This window comes from Pezoporus flaviventris, unplaced genomic scaffold (assembly GCF_033815535.1).
Source record: "Pezoporus flaviventris isolate CSIRO_AGI_PZ_B2104156 unplaced genomic scaffold, CSIRO_AGI_Pfla_v1 ptg000009l, whole genome shotgun sequence".
NCBI lineage: Eukaryota > Metazoa > Chordata > Aves > Psittaciformes > Psittacidae > Pezoporus > Pezoporus flaviventris.
This window is the reverse complement of record NW_026892557.1, coordinates 945,055-967,868: the sequence shown is the minus strand read 5'-3', so window position 1 is coordinate 967,868 and position 22,814 is coordinate 945,055. Positions and strand designations below refer to the sequence as shown.

At 51.1% G+C, this 22,814-nt stretch overlaps 1 protein-coding gene across 7 annotated transcripts in view; it reads left to right on the top strand.

Annotated features, from left to right (window-relative positions):
• DISP3 (dispatched RND transporter family member 3) overlaps positions 1–22,814 on the top strand; it is a 132,295-nt gene that overhangs the window by 103,835 nt on the left and 5,646 nt on the right. For 5 of the 7 annotated variants that reach the window (XR_009742823.1, XM_061450093.1, XM_061450090.1 and 2 more), the window contains 14 exons: positions 10,930–11,866; positions 13,095–13,314; positions 14,708–14,844; positions 15,261–15,395; positions 15,603–15,763; positions 16,127–16,266; positions 16,868–17,013; positions 18,459–18,620; positions 19,020–19,181; positions 19,582–19,704; positions 20,318–20,454; positions 21,111–21,292; positions 21,745–21,875; positions 21,984–22,159. Coding sequence is in view for 6 of the 7 variants with exons in the window: in XM_061450087.1 (XP_061306071.1) it covers positions 10,930–11,866; positions 13,095–13,314; positions 14,708–14,844; positions 15,261–15,395; positions 15,603–15,763; positions 16,127–16,266; positions 16,868–17,013; positions 18,459–18,620; positions 19,020–19,181; positions 19,582–19,704; positions 20,318–20,454; positions 21,111–21,292; positions 21,745–21,875; positions 21,984–22,159 (2,949 nt within the window). In the remaining variant the exon portion in view is untranslated. Of the gene's footprint in view, positions 1–2,244; positions 2,373–10,929; positions 11,867–13,094; positions 13,315–14,707; positions 14,845–15,260; positions 15,396–15,602; positions 15,764–16,126; positions 16,267–16,867; positions 17,014–18,458; positions 18,621–19,019; positions 19,182–19,581; positions 19,705–20,317; positions 20,455–21,110; positions 21,293–21,744; positions 21,876–21,983; positions 22,160–22,814 lie in introns of those variants that run through there. The other 2 variants (XM_061450092.1, XM_061450088.1) reach the window with 2 other exon arrangements.

The following is a 22,814-nucleotide window of genomic DNA, read 5'->3' as shown; positions in this document are numbered from 1 at the left end:
CTTTTGTCACTGATGTCAATATTCTTGTGCACAGCGCATGGTAGGAATGCTGCAGCATCGTAGGGAGCTATAAAGCACCAGCCTGTAACAACTGAAAACAAGATAGATCAGCAGGTAAATGTTTCATCCCCTGTGGCACTGCTCAAACTGAAGGAAAGAACCTTCATTCCTATAAATCTGCTACATGGAACCAATTCCTTGGTGAAAGTCACTGCAGAGTTCATAGTGGTGTAGTAAAGGGTTTGACCTTATTTAGATGCCGGTAACAAAGACCTGTGCTGTAAGTAGCAGGGACAGATTAAGTTAAGACTGTGGTGACATTTCCTTTCCAGACCTCTTGGTGTTTCTTGTATTTCTGATGTGCTGTGGGGGAGATTGCTCCTCCTGCATCCAAATCTTGGCACATATGCAGCTAAATTCATTCCTGCATGTACAGCACCTGCCTACATTCCCATCTATTTGCTTCTGTTGTGGATCATGGTACTGCTTGCACTTCCAGTCATTTGGGATGTGCCTGCGGTGAGTTTGCTCCCTTCCTCGGCCAGCTGGGCCTGGTTTCCAGAGGGCCAGACCCAGTTCCACTTCAGCATGGGGCAGTGGAGGGAGTCCCTTTGAAAACCAGTTTACAGATGTCTATGCAAAACCAGCCTGTGTTTGCTTGGGGAGGGGGGGGAGGCTTTGGGACAAAGCTTGTTGTGAAAGGATGCAAGATGGGGTCTTGGACTCCAGAATATGAGAGCAGTTCAGAAGCAGCTGATGTGATTTGCCCCAGGAAAGCTAGAAAAACTAATAGCAGCACCACAAATGCTTCCTTTGGGTTTGTGTTTTAAGTGCAGGACTCGGTCCTACAGTTAGCACAAGCAGAATCCCAGCCTGTGACTGCCTGGCTGAAAGCGTGGGATTCGGTAAGGAGCTGGGAACAATTGCATGGAATGCTTTGATTCTGCGCCAAACGGCAGTCCCTTAGCATCCTTTGGGTTGGATGATTGCCGTTCAGGAGCTGGGGAGCTCCTGCAGCTTGCATGGCTTTGGTGGTAGAAGGCAAATTGGAACAAGGGTGGTGCCTGCCTCTTCCTGAAGTGCTCTTGTGCTAGGCTTACATCATGCTTCTCCCAGTCTGTACTGGGAGGGAAGAGAGAGGAGACCGTTGCTGTTTCAGCTCAGTCCTGATGGCCTAAAGCTGTATCCTATAGACATGGCTTCACTGGCAGCTTCTGGCTGCCACCAGCACCATTTCCTTCCCTTGCACAGGGACTAACAGGAACCAGCTCTTCGTGTCTTGTCTGTACTAGGAAGCATCCTGGGCTCTCCCTGAGATTAATGTGTCATTAAAGCCTGTTTGCTTATTCTGAGCCTCTGCCCCCTCCTCTGCTACCGGTCTGCAGGACTGTGCTCATCGAGCTGTGGGAACATTTAATGCGAGTTTCTGCATGGTTGGTGCAGCTGGCAGTAAGCTTTTGAGTCCTTTTTCTGGCAGGGGATCTGCTGACGTGCTGCTCAGGCACTGAGGCATCTTGTCTCCATGTCCTCCTCTTCCCATCAGGAGGCTTTTCTTCTGTTGTGGAAACCCTTGTGTGCAGCCAGGTCCTGCACTGGGGCACTCAGCAGTGGCACTGGAAGCTCTCTAGCCTCTGGGTTTTACACCTCCGCTTCCAGGTTCCTCGCTGATCCTGGGAAGAGGAAAAAGCACTGCTAATTAATGTAGTTCCAGAAGCTCCAGGTTTTCATGGGAGAGCAGCTAGCTGCATCTGTTTTGGAGAGAGAAGTGTGGGAGGTAAGGCAGATAAACCTGCTGAGATCCCGCTTTGTAGGCTGTTGAGAGCCAGCTACCTACAGGCTGCTGCATGAGTCCCTCCTCATCCAGCAGTGAGTTTTCCATGGGTGACAATAGAGCATGGATTGCTGCAGTCATTCCCACTCAGCTGTAGTGACTGTCAGGATGAATTCACCCCAGAATTCAGCCCCTCACATTCTCAGAAATAAGAGGCCATGTTATACCACAGCTCGGTGCATGGATGACCTTGGGTTTTGTCTTCTGCTCCCTCATGTATGGGAGGACTACAGCATCACCTATTCCTCTTTCATGCTGGCATCTGAGAAGCCCTACTGAAGAAGTCAGCATGCCTGAAGTGCTGTGGGAGCTGTGTCCCCACCACAGATCGCAGTCCTCGCAGCCTTCCTGTTGTGAATCTGGCTTTTTCTGATGTCAGTTACAACAGCAAAAAGGCAGGACGTTTCGATCCATCAGGTGGGTGCTTGGTGGCACCTGGAGTCAGACACTGACACACGTGCAGATGGGACTTCCTACCTGTACCTCTTTCTCCTGGAAAGCCAGAGCATCATGACCAGAGCTGGCCAAACAGGCCCTTGAGGTGAAGGGGAGCACTTGCAACGTGTTCTTTTAATGCTCTTAATGCTGGACTGGCAAGAAGTGGAAATGAAAGAGCTGCCTGTGCTATAGTTGGTAAAAGAAGGACTGGCACCACAGCCTTGGCATCCCTGCATTACCTTTCATGTTGCTGCCCAGGCGACCACAACCAGCAATGTCCCTTAGCACATAACTGCTGCTGAGGCTGCTGGCAAGAAAGCAGCTCCCATGCATGGCGAGGAAGAGGTTGCCCTCCTCCTTCTCAGTAATGACCTGGCAGCTTATGGGGGGGCTCTGGAGAGGGGCCTTGGGGAGAGGGTGTTTTGGTTAGTCCCAGCAGCACAGTGAACACACACAGGCAGGCTATTGCTGGGAAGCTGCAGATGGAGGAGGGTGCACAGCCAGCCCTTGTCTTCACACTTCCTCCTGCTGGCAGGAGCAGATGTGGGGAGCAGGGCCAGAGCTGGGATCATCCATCTGAGCACAGAGTGGTACCAGTGCTCATGGTGACAAAAACTGGGGGGCCTGAGCATGGGGTGCAATAATAAGTGATTGACAGTGGGACTTGGCTTCTAAGGCTGACGATAATGTGGGAAGCTGGAGCTGATCTATAAAAGAGCAGCACACAAGCCTTGGGGATGGCAGTTTATTCCAAGGGCTTGGGAACTGGTGAATCCTCTCTGTGGTCTGAGATTCCTTCCTGGAGTGAGTGACGCTTCTTGAGATAACCCAAGACCCTGGTTTGTGTCAGCCGTCAGTATTTAATGTTCTGGGAAGGCTTTGCTGTGAGCACAGCTTCTGGGTGTGTGGAAATCACCACACTTGTAAGAAGCTTGTTGTCTTGGGCTGCTGGTGGCACACAGGGTGCTTTTGAAACCATATCAAGGCACCCAAGGGCATGCAGCGAATGCAGAAGCCAGCCCTTTGCTTGGAAACAGTAAGTGGCTGGGGCTCAGACAAAGTCCAGGTCATTTCTGTAGTGCTTAGGTAAGTCATTTGTGAAGCAAATCAGAGGCTCAGTGTGCAGAAACACATGCCACAGCCCTGAGTGACAGCGGGGCCCTATCATCAGCATAAGCAAGTAGCTCAAGTGGTAAACATGGCACAAGGCTGCAAGGCACGTTTCGGGAGATTGTAACCCAGAAGCTGTTTTCTGACAGCTACAATCATCCGTTACAACAACCACAAGCAAATTATTTTATCAGGAAATGAATTTTCCTTGGCAATGGTGTGCATGTTAGTGAGGTTCTCGTATAGGTTTAGCTCTGCAGCAGTCCTGGGCAGGCAGGGCACCAAACGCGCATGGTTTGATGGCAGCAAATCCTGGTGACCTTTCTCTTTGAAAAGTGCCAGTTTCAGTACTCTGAAGCAAGTAGTTTGGGGCAATTCCTTGTGAGCTTTTGGATTGGATTTTTAAATCTCTCGGGATACAGATTCTCTTGGAATCACTTGGGAAGTAGCCTCCTAGGACAGAGCTCACAGGTGGTACCTGCTGGAGCCGTGGTGAGGCTGCCTCAGTGTCCCGTGGTGCCATATGAAGATCTCCCCCTGATCCAAGGCTGTGGGATCACTGTTTTGTCCTAGTTAAGGAACCATTCAGGAAAGCTGTGGCGTTAAAATAGGAAACTTGGATGGCTGAGCTAGTTCTTATCTGCAGGCATCTTACTCCTGGCAAGCACAGGAAAGACGCTTTTGCTCTACTCTTTGCTTTTGCTGTACATCCTTGTGTGTATCACAGCTGTGTGGTTTCCTCATTCTTCTGTCCACTTTCTTCTTGCTCTGCTCTGTGTTCAGGTAGTGGCTTCTGACATAGCAAAGCAACACCTCTTAAACCAGTCTCTCCCTTTTCCCTCTATACTGGTCTTGCAGGCCCTTTCTTCAGCGTGTTCCTTGTCCACAAGACCGGCTTAGAGGTAAAGAGAGATGGGGGAGCTGATGGTCCTTGGTGTCCCAGGTACTGGCATGCATGTCACTGGTTAACATCAGTTGTCTGATGTTGGCTCTCGCTGCGGATGCCCCTTACCAGCGCAGAGGTTATATTGCTGTTTCACCTCAGGTCATGGTGCCAGAACAAAGTGGAATTCGCAGTTTCTTAGGCACAGCCCCACCTGTGCCGTTCTGTGCACTCTGAGAAATGGGGCATCCTGTGTGTCAAACGAGGCACCCAAAATAAGTGTCTGTTTTTCTTCCTCCTTCTGAGCCGCTGCATCTGTCAGATGCAGACTACACCACCCCCTCCTTCTCCTAGAGATGCCAGGAGAGGATTCAGTTCCGTCCTGTTTGCTCAGCCCTCAGACTCTGTCCTGACAGGCAGTGTTGGAAATGAATAATTCTGCCTCTGAGCCAGAGCACGAGCGGCGTGCAGGAAATGAGCCATGAGACCACACACCGAACACTGAGGAGACAGCAAGGTGGCAAACAGCTCCTGGGTTCAGGGAGCATCAGCCCTGGCGGAGGCCACAGTCCTTGCCTTGTGACACCGGGCTTGGAAGCCAACTGCACTGCAAAGCATTTGCAGAACGGGGGCAAACTGAGGGTGCTGTGTCAGCATCCATCCATCCTGGATTGGGCATTTCCTGACTGGTGAGTGCTTGACTTTGCAGCTAATCTTTCCACGCTGGTTTTGACATGCAGTTATGAGTAGATCTAATCAGTGCTTGTCAGACACCTGGAGTGGCAGGCAGGAGAGATCCTTGATGTAGGCTGAGAGAGCTCCATTTGTCCGTTCTGAAAGCAGGTCGATCGATCATAAAATCATTTAGGTTGGGAAAGGCCTTTAAGATCCTAGAGTCTGACTGACTCCTTCCATTTCCAGCTGCTCTTATCCTAGCCATGGTGTAAAAGTGCCTGTAAGGGGAAGGAAGAGTGGGACAGACAGCAGAGAAAGAGGCTGCCTCAGTTAGGAGTGAGTGTGCAAGCGTGTACTTACTTCATAAAGCTTGAGAGATCTGGCAATCCTCCACCCTGTATACAGCCCTACCTATTGTCTTGCCTCCTGGGAGCAGACAATAGAGCTTTAAATATACTGTTTTAAAATCATTCTGTTGAACTTCTCCTCCAGCAAACACACATTTACATCATTGTGCTTCAATTCCAACAGCATTGTGCTGCTGGAGCAGTTTGATGACATTCTGATCTGCAAAGTGCCTGGGGTCTGGCAGTGTTTGTGTGTGTCTTTCCAAAGGATTTAAAGCGAGTGGGAAGGGAAATGCAAAGGGTCCAGAAAGATAATAGATTAAAGCTTTTTTTTCCCCTGCATTGTGCTGTACAGCTGGAAAAGTACCTGCTTGATTAACAATGCTGGAGCCAACCCAGCCAGCAGTTTAACCCAGTGCCTTCAAGCAGCATGTGTCTCTCTGGGCTCGTACCCCAGTGAAACAGGTTCAGGGCTGTATCCTCATGCACAGGATCTGGTCAATGGCTGTATCAAGCCAGTGTTTTCAGAAGTGCTTCAGGAGATGCAGGTTCAGGTGCCTGGTGTGAGGTGTCCTGGGCATGCTTTGCTATTCTGGAAGTGCAGCACCTCTGCAAGCCAGAACTCCCAATTAGGGGCCCTGAGATTGTATCCGATTCCTCCTTACCGGTTCATTTTCCCCATTCATGAAAGCAAAGGGCACCACACAGCTTATTCCATGCACCAGGATACAGCTGTGTTGATAAAGGCAGAACAGGGACCTCAGAGATCCTTTTCTGGCTGTGTTTTAAAAAGTTACTTGTGGCCAAGTCTCAGTGATTCAAGTGCAGAGCAGTTCTCTGCTCCTGAGTCTCAGTGTCACTGTGGAGCCCTGCTTTAGAGTGGGTGTACATTAATGATGCCCTGCAGTTGTTTTACACAGTGTTTTCCAGCATAACGGGGCCTGGGAGGTGCTGTGTCCATCCCTGCCATCAACTGTGCATCGTTAAGAGAGGCAGCTTTTAGCAGGAGCTGGATGAGTCTGCAAGCACAAAGGCCATTTCTCTCCCTTTCTGAGGAACTTTATATAGCTAACAAAGGGCCATAAAGCTGCCTTTGGTAGAACCTCCAAGAGTTTTCAGGCATACAGATAGGCCCAAAAAACTGCTAGCTGTGCTCTGAAAGCTTTGCCCCTGGGAGAAAGGAATGTGAAGTTTAATTATTTGGTCGATAGGAATCTCCCATATTACAGAAATTGTCTTTCCCTCCCCTTCCAGCCTTGTGCTTGCGTTCCTTTTTTCTTCCTAGCTTGCTGATGCACAAGGCTTCCCTTTTCCTATCAGAAGGAACAACTGAGTAATTGAAATGGAACACTGGTGAGGGGATTTTAATCTGGAATTCAGCATTAATTAGCCAGGTCGGCTGTAATTAGCTTCCTTGTCTGTCACTGCCTCTCCCCAGCTTGTCAGCGGCTTCCTTCTATCCTGATTTCACTGCAAGGGAGCTCATATGGGAGCTACATGGGGGTTTGTCCTGGTCGGGGTGCAGGTGAGTGACAATCCCTGCAGGGCTGTTGCGGTCTGAGCTGGATCCCACCTACTGCAGTCAAGGGCAAAACTCTTCCTGATCTGAAGGTCCCCCAGGTTTGGCTTTGTCCCTTCTTTTCTGCTGTGTGTCAGGCTCACAGGAGTCATAACTATTCCTACCCTGTGCTCCACAGCCCTGCAGTGCTTTAAATGCCTAATTCATTACTCTGAACAGATTGGGAGGCTACAGCAAGATGTGGAGGATGCCCAGGTTAAATTGCTGAATGGAGGGTGCTCATAACAAGAGGCTTAGAGGCCCATCCTGGTTCATCTGTGACAGTCATCCATGGAGGAAAGGGGTGAGCATCTTCCATTAGGCTCTGGTAGCATTCATGGCCATGGTGCTGAGGTTCAGCTTCAGGTTGGTGGCTCGGATCTAATGTGAGATGGCCTCTGGACAGAAGTACCCATTGAAACTGGAAAAAGAGAGAGTCCTTCCTTGTTTTCCTCTTGGTTGTGTTTCCACGCTGCTGCTGTGGCTGTGAAGAGGAAAACCATATCCAGCTGGATCCTGGCTTTATTCGTACCTCCCATAAAGTTGTGACTTTATACCAGTGCAGTGTTGGAAGATGTGAGTCTCTTCATAGCCCCTTGACTCTTTGCTGTGGTGGAGCTTTTGAACTCACTTCTTCAGGAAGGATCTTTATCTGGGACAATGCTGGAACTGCCCAGCAGTCTGAGGGCTGAATGCTAAAGGAGGAGGTGTTTTATGGTTTGAATCCCTCTCCTACCTTCCCTTTCGAGCTCAGTGTTTTACAAGCTCCCTCCAAGCTCAGCTGTGCTGCTGAATCAGCAGCTCACTTGCCTTTCCCCATCCCCAAGTGGTTCTTGGCTGGCTGAATGAGTGTGAACATGTGCCAGCACCAGGCTAGGAGGTGGGTGAGCTGAGCACGAACTGTGCAGGCTCAGCTTTTGGAGAGGTTTTCACTTAAAGTATCTCTATACCAACTGCCTTGCCTGGACTTATTTCCCATTCTCGGACTTAATGGAAGCTGTGCCTGTAGCAGCACCCTAAATGTGAGCCAGGAACCTTCACAGGAGGTTCTGCCACCCTACAGAGTCCTGACTGGTGTGAACCAGGAGGAAGCCTCCTGGGTTTGGAAGGGGCAGAGGAAAGCACAAGAAATCCAAATGCTCACCCGAAGCGGATGAATCAGTGCCTCTTCTCTGAAGAAATGGATCCAGGGCTCCTAGGAGGGCTCTTGTGCTCTGCTCCCTCCAACCTGGAGCAGGCTAAGCTTGCACAGAAGGGAGGCAGAGCTCTGAGGGCTGCAGGATTAGATCCACTGTGCATGTCCTGGAATGGAGAAAGTAACTGGGACATGCTTCAGTGCCTGGAGTCCATGGGCAGTGGTGGAGGGAACACAGGTAGAAATATAAGCAGAAATATAAGTAGAATATAAGCAGAAAAAGTGCATTCCACTCCCCTTCTGGCTGCTTTGAGGGTTTCCCTCCCCACCAGTTCAGCTTGCTGTGGTTTGGGTTGGATAAGCTTTCATCCTGACCCAGGCAGGATCTGAGGAGATGGTAAAGCCGGTTGAGTCCCAGGGGCAATGCTGAGTGAGCCGTGTCTGGCTTTGGAGCTGAATCATGTGGTAAACTCTCTTTTGAAGAGGGTTGAGAGCTGTGGTGGAAGTAGGGGAGGATGCACTCAGGTGCTGACTGCATGCAGAGGGAGGCTGTCACCATCAGGGACAGCACTTACCCTGCCCTTGCCATCCTGCCTGCACCACATCTTGGTCCTTCCCTGACTCAGCTCTCATGTGAGTGCATGTGATCTTGTGGCTTTCCAGCATTTGCTGTGCTGGCGTTTACACCAGCATCAGAATTTGTACCTGTCTTTAGCTAGAAGGTAGCATGCACTGGCCTTCACACATCATAGGTGCCCATAAAGGTGGGCTTTGCAGTCACTATGAGATGAGAGTGGAGGGAAGAGCCACAGGGAGGTGCCTGAGGTCTGACCCCTTCCTTGAGTTGAGGATTTAGCTCTTGGTTAAAAAAGAACATGGTATGATCCCTTTTTCTGCTGGCTTATTACTATCTCAGTCCCTTGTTTCCCTTTCTTGTCACGTGCAGGCTCTTCTGTTTCAGGATTAGAATCTTTTTCCCTCCTTCTCCTCTGTAGCTCAATAAATGGGAAATTATTATGGCCCTTTACCTCTTCCTAAAGAGAGAATATATATGCTTGATCAGGTCTTGAAGTGACTTCATTCTGTTGAAGGAGAGCCCAGGGCAATGGGAGAAGGGGCAGCTGGATGGAATGGAGGGAACTGCATGTACCCACCAACTGTCCAGAGGGGATGAGCATCCTGAATGTTAAAGGAATCTTAATGAAGCCTAAAATGAACTAGATTTCTCCTAACCTTTCCAGAGACTTGAAAATACCACCACCCTGCCTTCGGTCTCTTCTTGCTGTCTAACAGCCCTACATGTAAAGGGGGAAACAATGCAGCAGAGTCTTGTGAGCCACCTTCTCCTCCCCATATTGGCCGCCTGAGGGCCAGAGATTTGGCAGAAGAGGGGCTGTGGCCATCTGCCTTCAGTGGTACCCATCGGGGTTTTGCTCAATGAGGTTACAGAGCAGGAGGTGGATCCAGCCCAGGCTTCCACATGCCCTCCTGCACAGCTCTGCAGCACGACTGAGGAGGGTGGGCTGCTGCGTGAGCCTGACCATGGTAAGGGAGTAGGAGAGTCCTTGCCCTCACACTCACAGGAAAGATGGGCTGGTTTGAGACAACATAAGTTGCAGATTAAAGCCATGGATTGACATTTGTGCTTCTCTTGCTGCAAGCAGGAGGCTGGAGCTCAGAGGTTCCTGGTCCCATCCATGCTACAGGCTCTGCAGTGCTGGGAGTGCTCTGCTCAGCCTGCCAGCAGAGATGCTGCTCAGGCTGGAATGGATCCTATGGGAGCTGCTCCCTGTGAGCAAAGCCGCAGGCGTCACCCAGGCTGGTCAGAGCCAGGGAGATTGCTGTGACCCTTGTTCCTTTGCACATCCCTCTGCTGCCCAGGAGCATTTCTGCCTCATTGCTTTTGCTCTTGGTCCATGATCAGGCAGCTCTCAGGTCTTCTGTGGGCCTGGAATTAAGGGGTGCTGGCAATTCATCTTCTGCTGATGCAAGTCCTGCTAAAATAGAAACACTGGTTAGGAACAATGCTGGTAAATTGCTTCTGGCCTGTGTGTAAATTGGTTGCAGCTATCAGGGTCAAGTAACAAACTGAATGTGCTCATTCATCCGTGAGCGGGGGCTGCTGGCTCTGCTTCCCTGCGGAGGAGAGCACCTCCTGGGGGGTCTCTCTTGCTTTCCGCCCAGCTGTGAGCTGATCAGGGAGAGTTTTCCCCCTGCTCGTTCCACGGGTGCAGGAACAGCTTTTGCTTCTGGCTTCTTCCATAGCAACTTGGAAAACCCATTCCATAAGCAATATCCAGCAAGGGTGGAAGGGAAGCAGGGTTGTTCAGCCCTTTCCCTTCCCACACGGGCAGTGGATAGCCCTTTAGGGACTAGAGCAGGGTCACAGGGAGTTCTCTGTGGAGGCTGGTATGTGTGAGTGCATGCACACGTGTGTGTCTGCATGTGCTGCTGTGTGTGCATACGTGTGCCTTTGTGGGAAGGATGAACACAGCTGTAAGGAGCTGGGGAAAAGCTATTGTCAGTTTTAAAGTGAGGAAGATGGGGTCCCTTGCATTTTTCATCTGGTAGCATGGATTGTTCCTGGGCATGAGAACCAGGTTAGCTAATTGAATGTTCCTGCTGCAGTCTGAGCAGCACACTGTGAATCGCCTGCTGTCTCTAGCCTGGTGTTCCTGGAACCATGCAGAGCCCTCCTCTGCCACAGCACTGAGCACTGGGGCTGTAGTTTGAGCTCCTCTCCCTGGTTCCTCTGCCAGGCAGGGTGTGGGATACCCGGATCCTGTTCCTTCAGTGGCTGAGGTTTAAAAGGAGTCTTGCTTTCCTGAGAGCTGGAGCGTGCTTCCTTCCCTGGCTCTGCTGCTGAGACCCTTTGGCAACTGCTATGGGCTCACGGCTGTGCCTGGGGACACCCATTGCTGGGCCTTGCTGACTGCTCTTCTCTTTGTGCAGGCACTGGACATGGACACAGAGGATGACCCCTTGTTACAGGATGCCTGGCTAGAGGAGGAAGATGAAGAGGTAGCCTTCAGCTCACGGAAGAGGTGTGAGGGTGCTCTGTTGTGTGGCAGAAGCCCGTGCAGAGTCAGGCCCCTGCGTGTCACTCTGCCTGTGTCTGGCTTCTGGAATATTGTTGGATGGGTATTTACGAACCCCTGCTGTGCTGGCTTCATCCTTTTCCTGGGCTGTGCCATCCCTGCTGTGCTTGCTGTTGTCATGTTCCTCCACTACCCAGCCCTGGATATTGACATCTCCTACAATGCTTTTGAGATCCGCAACCACGAGTCCTCGCAGCGCTTCGATGCCCTCGCCTTGGCCCTCAAGTCCCAGTTTGGGTCGTGGGGCAGGAACCGCCGGGACCTGGCTGACTTCACCTCTGAAACCCTGCAGAGGCTCATTTTTGAGCAGCTCCAGCAGCTTCACCTCAACGCTTCCCACCTCGGGGTGAGCGCACGGCTCAAGCGCAGCACCCCACAAGGCAGGATGAGCTCCCCCAAGCCCCATGGCCACCTCAACCCAGGAAACAGGACTTCCCGAACTGCAAGGGGTGCCCCACGCTGGGACTACTCCAGCTCTTACATCAGTGCCAACACACAGACTCATGCCCACTGGCGCATTGAGCTCATCTTTCTGGCCAGGGGGGACTCTGAAAACAACATCTTCACCACTGAGCGCCTGGTCACCATCCATGAGGTCGAGCGTAAGATCATGGATCACCCTCGTTTCCGGGAGTTCTGCTGGAAGCCCCATGAGGTCTTGAAGGACCTGCCCCTGGGCTCCTACTCCTACTGCTCCCCTCCCAGCTCCCTCATGACCTACTTCTTCCCCACTGAGAGAGGAGGGAAGATTTACTACGATGGCATGGGACAAGACCTTGCTGACATACAAGGTGAGCTGAGGGCTGTGGGTGAGGGCTGGCATGTTTAAGGCACGTATCCCCAGCTAAGAGGGGTGACTGCCTTGTGCAGAGAGGAAGATGCTGCTGCATTGTGCCTCGAGGAATCATGTTTGCTGTGCTAGGACCTCTTTTTAGCCCTTTCAGCAAAGTCCCTGCAGTTTCCAGTCATGGGTCACACAGGCCCCAATACGCAAGCGAGAGGGACAAACGAGGGGGAAGTGCTGCATTGTAGGATGACTTCTACTCACTCTTGTCCCCAGTAAATGACTGTGGTTAACCAGAGGCATGTCAGGTTTTGGACAGACAATAGGGATGCGCTTCCCTGCACCGCAAAGCAGATGAAAGAGGTCTGTGGGCTGCTCTGGAGCTTGAAAGGCAGCTTATGAGTCACCAGCTGGAAAGGTTCCTGTAAGAAGAAGAGGAGGAAGGTCCTGCCTCCTCCCAGCTCCATACCTTGTTCTGTCTCCCTCTAGTAGAGCAGAGGCTCTGGATGGTGAAAAAGAGGTGAATCATGAGGAGTCTGTGGGTGTGATGTGGCTGTAGGATGAAGCCTCCATCTGTCTCCCAAGCACAGGCTGCAGATGACAGCTATCCAGGAGCCACATAGGGAGCAGGCAAGGCATTAACTCCATCTGCTTCAGTGTGAGTAACAGTTCTGCTACCAGAACAGGAAAGAGTATAGTTTCTGGGTCTTTCTGGTGTGAACTTAAGAGAGCTTGGATTCTAGGGGAGACAGTCAGTGTCTCTTGCTCAGAACTGAGTGCCTTCATCTCTGCATCCCTCACACCATCAGATGGCAGAGGTACCAGGTCAGAGCAGAGCCAGGACTCCACATCTTCCATGGGTAGTATTTAGTTCTTGTGCTTCCCAAGAAGCACATTGCTTGATGGAGCAAATATCATGCCACTGTACAAGAACTAAGTGCATCCAGTAGTGGGAGTGTCAATGGGGATGTGTGCATTGCTGCTTGGGGGAGTTGTGGTTCAGATCGGAGTTAGGTGGAAGATGTGTCCTTGATGGGAAACTGCATGTAAGCAGCATAGTGGGATGTGAGCCTTTGCAATACAGCTTTCCCCAGCCCTTCTTGCTCTGTGCAAGGCAGCAGCAGTCAACATCATGCTGAAAGACAGGGTCACTCCCAGTTTGTCACGCTAGACGCTGTGCCTTGCCAAGTGAACTAAGCAGGACCTAACCAAAGCGGTGCTGCTTTCTGCTGCAGGATCCCTGGAGCTGGCCATGACCCACCCTGAATTCTACTGGTATGTGGATGAGGGCTTGTCTGCTGAGAACATGAAGAGCTCCCTGCTGCGGAGTGAAATCCTCTTTGGGGCACCGCTGCCCAACTACTACTCGGTGGAGGACCGCTGGGAGGAGCAGCGCCGCAAGTTCCAGAGCTTCGTCATCACCTACGTGGCCATGCTGGCCAAGCAGTCCACGAGGTGAGGCTGTGTGTACGCAGGGCAGGTTGTACTGGGAAGGGGTGAGAACAGGGAAAGGCAGAGGTTGGAGAGGATGGGGCTTTTCTGGAATAGGGTGCTTTACATCCTTCAGGGTGTAAAAGCTCTGTCTGGAGGTTTACGCAGCCGTGCTCTGCTCTGTAGCCATGCAGCATCCAGCCTTCAGCTGGAAGGCTATAGGCACAGGAGACTTGGCATGCCAGCTCAGGCTGCTGGTCAGGCTCCTGCAGTGGCTATGGCATAATGCTGCAGATGAAGGAGAAAAAGCATCTCCTTGAAGTCGGGCTAAGGTACAGTGGTGTGAGTGAGGGTGTGGAGCATATGGCAGAAACCCACTCATCTGCTTCACTTTAATGCCACTTCCTACTGCAGCAGCATGCCAGAAACCTTAATAGAGACAGTGAAAAGGAGCCAAAGACTGGATCCAGTGCCTGCCTTTCCACTCAGCCCCTGTCTAGCATCGGATCTGTTTGCTTCCATCTCGCCAGTCCAATTCACTGGCTCTAACAGAGCTGCTTCTTTGCCTTCCTGGTCCGAATTTGGCCTCGGCTGGTCTGATGCAGGAGGTGAAATGGTCCTTAGTCAAGGCATCAAACTGTGGATCCAAAGCTGCTTTTGTTCATGTCAGTGTAATTCCTTCCAGAAGTGTTTGCCCTTTGTACAGAGATGGGGAGGGCAGGTTCAGGCAGGATAAGTTTCAGGAAATGCAGGGATTTTTCACCTGTATGACTTTGAAGAGAGCTTTGCTCAGTGTTTGCGAGAGGGAGATGGTAAAATAGAGCTAAAAGGGATAAACGAGCAGCCCAGTATCCAGACAGCTGAGGGAAGGCAGTGAGTCCCAGTGTCAGTGCACCTTCTCCAGCTCTCTGCTGCTCTGAATCTCAATAGCTCCTCAAACGAAGAGATATGGATCTTCAAAAGCAGAGTGAAATGCAGCCAGCCACAGAGTGTTCTCAGCAATGGACTGACAGAGTGGGCTGCAGTTATGGGAAGCCAGAAGGGAACTGGGGCCAAGGCTCAGTTCTGAAGCTGGGATTCCGGATAGCCTCCTATGGTGCAGCGTTATTGTACTCCTGGTGAAATTATCTTGGATTACTTCCGCTCAGTGCCTGCTTCCAGAAGCAGAAGCTGGTAAATCACATGCTTTCTGACAAGCTCTCACTCTGCCTGCATCCGCTGGTTATTACCTATGTGCTTAATATAATGAGCAGTGATTAAGATTCCAGATGGAATTGGCTTTGGAGGCTTCGGGAGCTGTCTGTTAGTGCCAAATACGCACCATACACTGGAAGCATGCTTCAAATGCCTCGACTCTGCTCTCTGTATACTCAACTCTTCCTATTCCTCTTCCTTCCTTCTTATCTTCCCATCCTAGCAAAGTCCAGGTGCTGTATGGAGGGACGGACTTGTTTGACTATGAAGTGAGGAGGACTTTCAACAATGACATGTTGCTGGCCTTCATCAGCAGTAGCTGCATAGCTGTCCTGGTCTACATCCTCACCTCCTGCTCAGGTAGGCTGTAGCCACGGCTGCCCTGCTTTCACACAGATCCAGATGTGCTCTGACTCCCTGTGTCTGTGCAAGCCTCAGGCTCTGATGCCCTCCCAGCAGCCTGGCTTTGTGGCCCAGAAGCATGCAGAAGGACATGCAGGTCTGATTCTCCAGAGCAGGGCTTAGTGGGCAGGGTGGGAGGAAGGCTCACAGGAGTAAGATGCAGATTTCCATCTTACTAACAATGCTGGTGTAAAGCTGATGTAATTTCATGGATGGGCCTCATGGGAAGAGGTGCTCTTGCAGCCCTGATGTGTTCTCTGTCACCAGCACTCTCTTGGGAAGCAAGTATCCCAACAGGGCAGGTGAGAGGTGTCTGTTCTCCCAGGGGGTGGCCTGTGGTGCTATATTTTTCCCCTGTTCCTTTTCTCCTGTAGTGTTCCTGTCATTCTTTGGCATTGCCAGTATTGGGCTAAGCTGCCTGGTGGCTCTGTTCCTGTACCACGTCGTGTTCGGGATCCAGTACCTGGGCATACTCAATGGTGTGGCTGCCTTTGTCATTGTGGGGATTGGTAAGCACGTCCTTCCTCAAAACCTCCCTGTGCTGCCTCGCCATAACTCCTGCCTGCAGGTGATGGTGGCCAAATGCAGATTGAATTTTCCAGCCCTTTCTCTCCATTACCTGCGAGTGAAATATTTGCAGGTCAGATGTTGAGGGGATCTTTAGGCTGTGTCCCTACTGTGAGCAGAGCATCACAGTCTTCCCCCTCTTCTCCTAGGGGTTGATGATGTCTTTGTTTTCATCAACACCTACCGCCAAGCCACCCACCTCAAGGACCTGAGGCTGCGCATGATCCACACCATCCAGACAGCGGGGAAGGCCACCTTCTTCACATCCCTGACCACGGCTGCAGCATATGCTGCCAACATCTTCTCGCAGGTACACTGCAGCTTTGCGTGTGCGGCCTTATGTTTCTGCCAGAGAACCTAATAGAGAGGGAAGCTGCCACCACGATCTTTCTGCCCTTTCCTCCAACACAGGGCTTACTCGCCCTAGAGGGCTGTCCTTTACCTGCTCTAAGGCAGTGGACACTCTCCCTGTATCATTATCAAAGGGAATACTTCCTGTGCCACTGATCTAACAGGATCTAGTGGCTGTCGGGCTCCAGCTCAGCTCTTTACCTCGGCTAACTACCACGGCTGAGGTCTGTATGTACTATTCTCGTCCTCTAGATATCTCTTTCTAGCCTGGTGGTTCTGCAGGTGTCCTGCCCCAGTTAATCCATGTTCTCTCTTCCTGTAGATCCCAGCTGTGCATGACTTTGGACTCTTCATGTCACTGATTGTGTCCTGCTGCTGGGTAGCTGTGCTCTTCACCATGCCAGCTGCTCTTGGAATATGGACCCTTTATGTGTCCCCATTAGAGAGCTCCTGCCAAACCAGGTGAGCTCCAGAGCCTCCTCGTGTGGGTGGGATGCTGTTGTGGAACTCATGGCCAAGGCTATGCAAATCTTGCCCCACTTTCTGCCAGTCATACCTCTTCATTGCATCTGTGGAGTATTAGAGCCATTTATGTTCTCAGAACACTTACTGCACAGCTAGATCCTCAAGCTGTGGAGGCACAAGCCCTGCAAGGCAGAGAGATCAGCATTGCTCCTGACTGAGCGCAGGCAGGGCATGCAGATTTGTTCTCAGAAGTCAGCACATTTCCCCTTGCCCTTCTCCTTACCACTGCAGATGACCTGGCCTGATTTAATTCATTAGCAAGGAGATGAGCTGCTGAAACTGCCATCACTCAGCAGCCAGTGGTGATGGCTCAGCCCTGCTCTGTGTATCCAACCCAGCCTGCTACTGCTTTGCCATAGCAGCTCAGCCCCTGACCTTTCAACAATTAGCAATGGAAATGGATTGTGGCAGTGCCTGTTGTTTTCCCAAGTAATTAGAGCAGGCTGCTGCTCCTTTCCTTGTCACTGGAGGAACCCACTGGTAACTCTTTGCAGGATGTGTGGCTTGAAACTCATGCCTTTGTCTCCTTTCAATCCAGCTGTAATGAGAAGTGCACCAAGAAGAATGCCTTGCATCTGGCTGAAGATCTCTTCATTGCCTCGGAGGCCACCTCCAGAGCAGGCAGAGAGACACTTCCCTATCTTGATGATGACATCCCACTGCTCAGTGTGGAGGAGGAGCCTGGTAAGTGTCTGCTGTGTAGAACCTTCCTGGGGACCACACTGCCCTGTTCATCCTGCAGTTTTTCCTGTCCATGCTTCAGTTTCCCTACTTTTAAGCTGGAGATTGTGCAGTCACAGGAGGTGGAGGGGTCTGAGCTTGCTAACGGTTGTAAACTGCTTTGAGATCTTCAGTGGGTGTTGATACCTACTTTGCTAATCCTCTTGGGTCTAATGTGGCTTGTACTTCTCAGCTGAAAGCACTGATTGTGACATGGATACAGCCATGAAACATCTGATCTGTAGTACCAGGACAGCTCTCCTTTGAGCAAAGACTTTTTCCCTCTTCCCTGCCATTCAGAGCACTACATTTGGGAAGCAGGAGAGAGAACACTTTGTTCTCCTGCAGCACCTCCTCAGGGTATCTCCTTAGTCACAGCAAGAAGGCAGCAGTTACTTGCCTGGGACTACATAAGTAATCTAGAAGAGCCTAGAAATTCCCTGTATGTTGTTAGCAGGGGATAATCCTTCTAGCCCTGATCTGAGCTAAGGGTGCTTACAAGGCCGTGCTCTTGTACTTGGCTTTTAAAACTTGCTGGGATCTCTTCCTTTTAAAACACCCAACAGAAGAGGTCTGGGCAGTGAGTAGCTTTCAGGCCTAGCAGCAACCTGGAACTGGAAGCAAATGGATCCACAGCTGAGAGCACATCAATCCCACAGCAGTGTGTGGAGCCTCTCCCTGCAGAGCAGCCCCTGAGCTGCCTTTGGGAGGCAGACAGCTAAGCTCTGGCTCTGTGCTGCAAGAGCTGCCTCCTTAGTATGCCAGAGCCATGTGCAATGGTAATATATGGAAATAACCCCTTCCCATCCCTTGAACAGAGTCAACAGCAGGATGCTTTTCTCCAGGGGCCCTTGGGCATCAGGTAACTTGTGCAGTAGCAAAGCAGCTTGTTCCAGTTGGTGACCAAGCATGGTTTGTGGGTCAGCCATGCAACACACCAGGCACACGGACCCTGCTAGAGCAAGTGCCCACTTCTCACCTGCAAAGGACAGTTCCCTGAGCATCCCTGAGCTAAAGACATCAGATAGTGGCCAGGCTGCTGTCAGGAAGTGTGTAATTAGCTGTAAGACATGCTTCATAGCACAGGGACAAACTTTGCTTGGCCCAAGAAACATGCAGTGTCTCTGTGACCATATGGACAATTCCAGTGGAATCTGGCAGAGGAAGAACAGCCTGAAGCATAGGCTTTGGACTGAGCTATGGATTTAGAAGTGTAGCTGTCGCATGCAGTGACTCAACAAGGATGCTTCTTGTGGCAGTCACTGCCTCTGCCTGGGTCTTACTCCACATCTTTAGCTTGAGTGAGTTGTACAGCACCTTGCAAAAGATGCTGTAAAGGAGAGCAGAAAGCTATGAGGGACACTCATGACACTGAGCACTGAGACTACCTTTGATTTCTCTCTTTCTAGTTTCCCTGGAAATGGGGGATGTCCCCTTAGTGTCTGTGATGCCAGAAAATCTGCAGCTCCCTGCAGAGAAGAGCAACCGAGGCCACTTGATAACTCGTCTGCAGGAGCTGCTGGAACAGTGGGTGCTGTGGTCTGCGGTGAAGAGGAGATGGGTGATTGTGGGTAAGGAAGGAGTGGGGTATTCCATCTGCATGGATTCTAGAGGATTTAACAGCATCTTAATCAGTCCCTAAGCCTTGAATATTAGTGACAAGAGACTGTGAAAAGGGACACAGTAGTTGGCTTCTGGCTGAGTGGAAGAGTGTCCCAGGAACAGTCAGTCCCTAAGGGAACTGCATGAGAGACTCTGATGCTTTCCATCTGTCTCTTTTCAGGCAGATCTGACATGGCAAGCCCTGATGGAGTTTTTCAGGCATGGCAGACCAGCTGCCAGTGTGCTTGAGGGGCTGTTCCTTTTTCCTGCTGCAAATACCCTCTTTCTGCCACAACCCTGCTGTCTGAGTATGGCCTAGGAGCAAAATGCATGTAGGGTCCCACACACTTATGGTCTTCTCCTTGCAGGGCTCTTTCTCCTGGTTTTGCTGCTGTCCATATTCTTTGCTAGCCGCCTCCATCCAGCTAGCCGTGCTCCAGTCTTGTTCCGACCAGACACTAACATCCAGGTGCTGCTAGACCTCAAATATAACCTGAGTGCTGAAGGCATCTCCTGCATTACCTGCTCAGGTGAGAGTGCTGGACCCCAGACCACGGTGGGTGCAGCCTGGCCTAAGCCTTGGGCTGAAGGAGCTGAAACGTGAGCTAGAGGCTGATGTTCCAATATCCCATTGCACACTGGGAGAGGGATGCTCGGGTGGCCTGTAGGAGCGGAGTGTTTTGAAACATGTTTCCTGCTTTAGTCAGGAGCTGCCTGAGTGTTTCTGCTGCAGCAATTCCTTTACAATCAATGAACACTGCCTGTTTATATATGCTGGTGACACACCAGTGACCAGCTGAGGGTCTGTGCCTCTGTTCCCTGCTTAGGGTTTGGTGTTCGATAGCAGAGTTCAATAGCAGTGTGTGCAGGACTGGTAGCTCTCTTGTCAGGCCATTCACTCTTTCCTTCCTGACTAACCTTGTGGGACAGGTTTGTTTCAGGAAAAGCCCCACAGTTTGCAGAACAACATCCGAACCTCCTTGGAAAAAAAGAAGAGGGGCTCAGGGTCACCCTGGGGAAGCAAAGGGAGCATAAGTGATACAGGGCAGCAAGGTAAGTGGGCATGGTAACTCTGACCACGTTTGGATTCAGGGCGCAGGGATCCACTCAGGTGAAAAACTGAAGTACAGGATCTCTGAAGAGCTGATGGGAAATAAATCTCTTCAGCCCCTGTCCTGCTGAGTCCTAGTGCTGGATGCAAGGGGCATGTTACAGTTCCCATTCCGCTGAATACCTGCTGCTCTCTAGGTCATGGTCCTGTAACCCCGATGGCAGTATAATGACAAATCCCGCTGGCCTGCATACAGGACCAGGAGCTCAGAGCTTTTGCATCACAGTCCTGTGTCAAAACCTTGTTGACAGGCCATGAGGAGAATAAATTCAGCCTGCTTTGTAGGGGATTTTGAGGATAAAAGAGTTGTTGGGCCAGGTCCCGAGCTGACATGAATCAGTTAAGCCATCAGGTATTACTGCAGCTTAGGATATACTTGTGAAAACCTGTGAAAGCTGTGCTGTGCTACTGGAAGGCAGAGCCTGTGCCTGCTGCCCCACAGGAGATGGCACATCAGAACAGACCAGAAGAGCCCTCTGCTTTGGTGCTGTCTGTGTCTGTAGGATTCAGTGATTGAGAAGTACCTCTTGCCCTCATACCCTCTGTCTTCTTCAGATCTCCAGGGAACTGTGTACATCTCCAAGTCCAGAAGCAAGGGAAGGCCGGCTGTCTACAGATTCTCACTCAATGCCAGTGTCCCTGCCCCCTGGCAGATGGTGTCACCGGGAGACGGGGAGGTGCCCTCATTCCAGGTGAGTCACTCCAGGGGTGTTGGACCCCTCTATCAGGTGTGCAGCACTCAACAGGTGAGCCCGAGAGCCTCCTCCTGTCTCTCCATGAGGTTGTAGGTAGCCTAGGGTGAAGTTTCATAGGCATTGCAGCAAGGTGCTAACACAGGGAGCATTGTGTAAAAGTAAAGGTGACACCTTGTAGCGCCACAGGACTTACCTGCTGTTAGTGTGATGTGACTGTTAGCAACAGGAGCAGAAGTGTGGGTGTCTGTGGAGATCACATGAGGCCTGGCATCATCAGCTGAGCTATTCTAGTAGGAACTGCTACTGGGACAGCTCACAGCCTCCTGTTCATCCACAGACACAGGCAAGCAGCCAGCACTGCTTGTGTACAGGCCATGTTGGTCACACACCCCCAGGAGGACTCGATATAGGTTGTTCCTCACCCTGGGCAAAGCAGCCACCATTCAGCCTAGGCCACAGAGAATGGGGGTGGTGAGGGGCCCCATCACGCACTGGGGAGGAGGCAGGCTGGGGGCTGGCTGGGTTTGTGCCTGCAGCGCTCATTCTGTGTGGCTGTGCCAGTGCTCAGGGAGGAGGGGAGTGTGTGATGCTGATGTGCAACAGGCTGCAACCCTGTGGAGTTAAGTGTCTGTTTTCATTAATCCATTGCTTAGGTGTATAGAGTGCCTTTCGGTAACTTCACCAGGAAGCTGACAGCTTGTGTGTCCACAGTAGGGCTGCTTAAGCAGACGAGCCCCAGGAAGTGGATGATGACCACCTTGTCCTGTGACACCAAGAGAGGCTGGAAGTTCGACTTCAGTTTCTACGTGGCCGCCAAGGAGCAGCAGCGAACAAGGTAACCTTCCAAAACCTACCCGGGGGCAGGCAGCAAAAGCAGCACAGCTGGGTGGCTGATACGGTTTCCCTAATGTCCTGTGCCAGTCCTGCCCTCCATTGGTGACACCCATGGTCCTAGGACTTGCTTTGTTATATATGTACCCCATCTTTGCAAAGTTACTTTGCAAGCCTGTAGCATCGTTAAGGTGCCAAAGGCTTGACAGGGGCAGGACTGTGACTGGGGGCTTCTTTGGGTGGCAGAAAGGCATTGCCCATCTTGATCTTGCCCTGACCCACCTGAACTCTTGGGCTGAATAGGCAGCACAGACTATGCAATGATTAGAGATCCAGGCCTTGAGTTGCTCACCTTTTCCTTTCCTTCTGTCCCTGAGCACATCTGTTTCTGTATAATGCTTTGGACACGTCTTTACTGCCTCTGGTCCCCCATAACAAACTTTCTTTGCTGCACAGGAAGCTGTATTTTGCCCAGTCGCACAAGCCCCCTTACCATGGCCGAGTGTGTGCAGCACCTCCTGGCTGTCTTCTCAGCTCTAGCCCAGATGGACCTACCAAAGGCATCCTTTATGTTCCCAGTGAGAAAGGTAAGCAGATGAGGACCTCTTCAGCCATGCCTGGCTGTCAGGTCCACAGAGTCAAACATTTTTTTTGCTGCCTTCTGATGTAACCAACCTTTCTTCTCTATTTGCCAGCAGCACCCAAAGCAAAGCTGTCAGCCACTTCTGGATTTAATCCCTGCATGAACACGGGCTGCGGGAAGCCGGCGGTGCGGCCGCTGGTGGACACAGGAGCCATGGTGTTCGTGGTGTTTGGTATCAGAGGGGTTAATCGCACGAGGCACCTGGACAACCACGTCATTGGAGACATGGTACACACAATCTGCATGCTCAGGGCTGATGAGTGAAGGGTGTTCTCCCTGGATGGTGTTTACTTAATCCCCACAGCATAGGCAGCATGGTCTGGTGGTCTAGACAGGTGGAAGAGCAGACATGGTCACATTGTGATGGGTCAAAAGTACACTGCTATTTTTAGCAAATTCACAAGTAATGGAGATCAGGAAGCCCTTGCTGAAATCACTTCAGACTTTCCAGAAAATCCCTTTTTGAGTGCAGTATCTAACCTTCTAATTGTGAGTCTCAGTTTGGCTTTCCTGAGCAGTTTAGAAGCAAACGCATCTTGAGCTCAGTATGAAAATCTCCCTGCAAACTGAAGATCCAGGGAACTGTTGTCTTCTATAATTGCTTTTCTTGTTTTGAGGCATTAACATGAGAAAACACAAATCAGTTACTCAGAGGAAAGGTTACTAAATGTGACTCTTGAAGGAACAGCTCATCTCCCAGAGCTGATACCTTGACACATTCACTGCCTTTCCGCAGAATGTTCATGCTTCGCTCTGGTCACTTGGCAGATGCGCTTCAGCTTTCTGCTCTTCTTCTTCCTACCTTCTTATCTGGGGGCACTGTTGCAGGATCAGCCTTTGCTTCTTTCCTTTGAAGGGGGCACTGTGAAATGCAGGCAGTGGA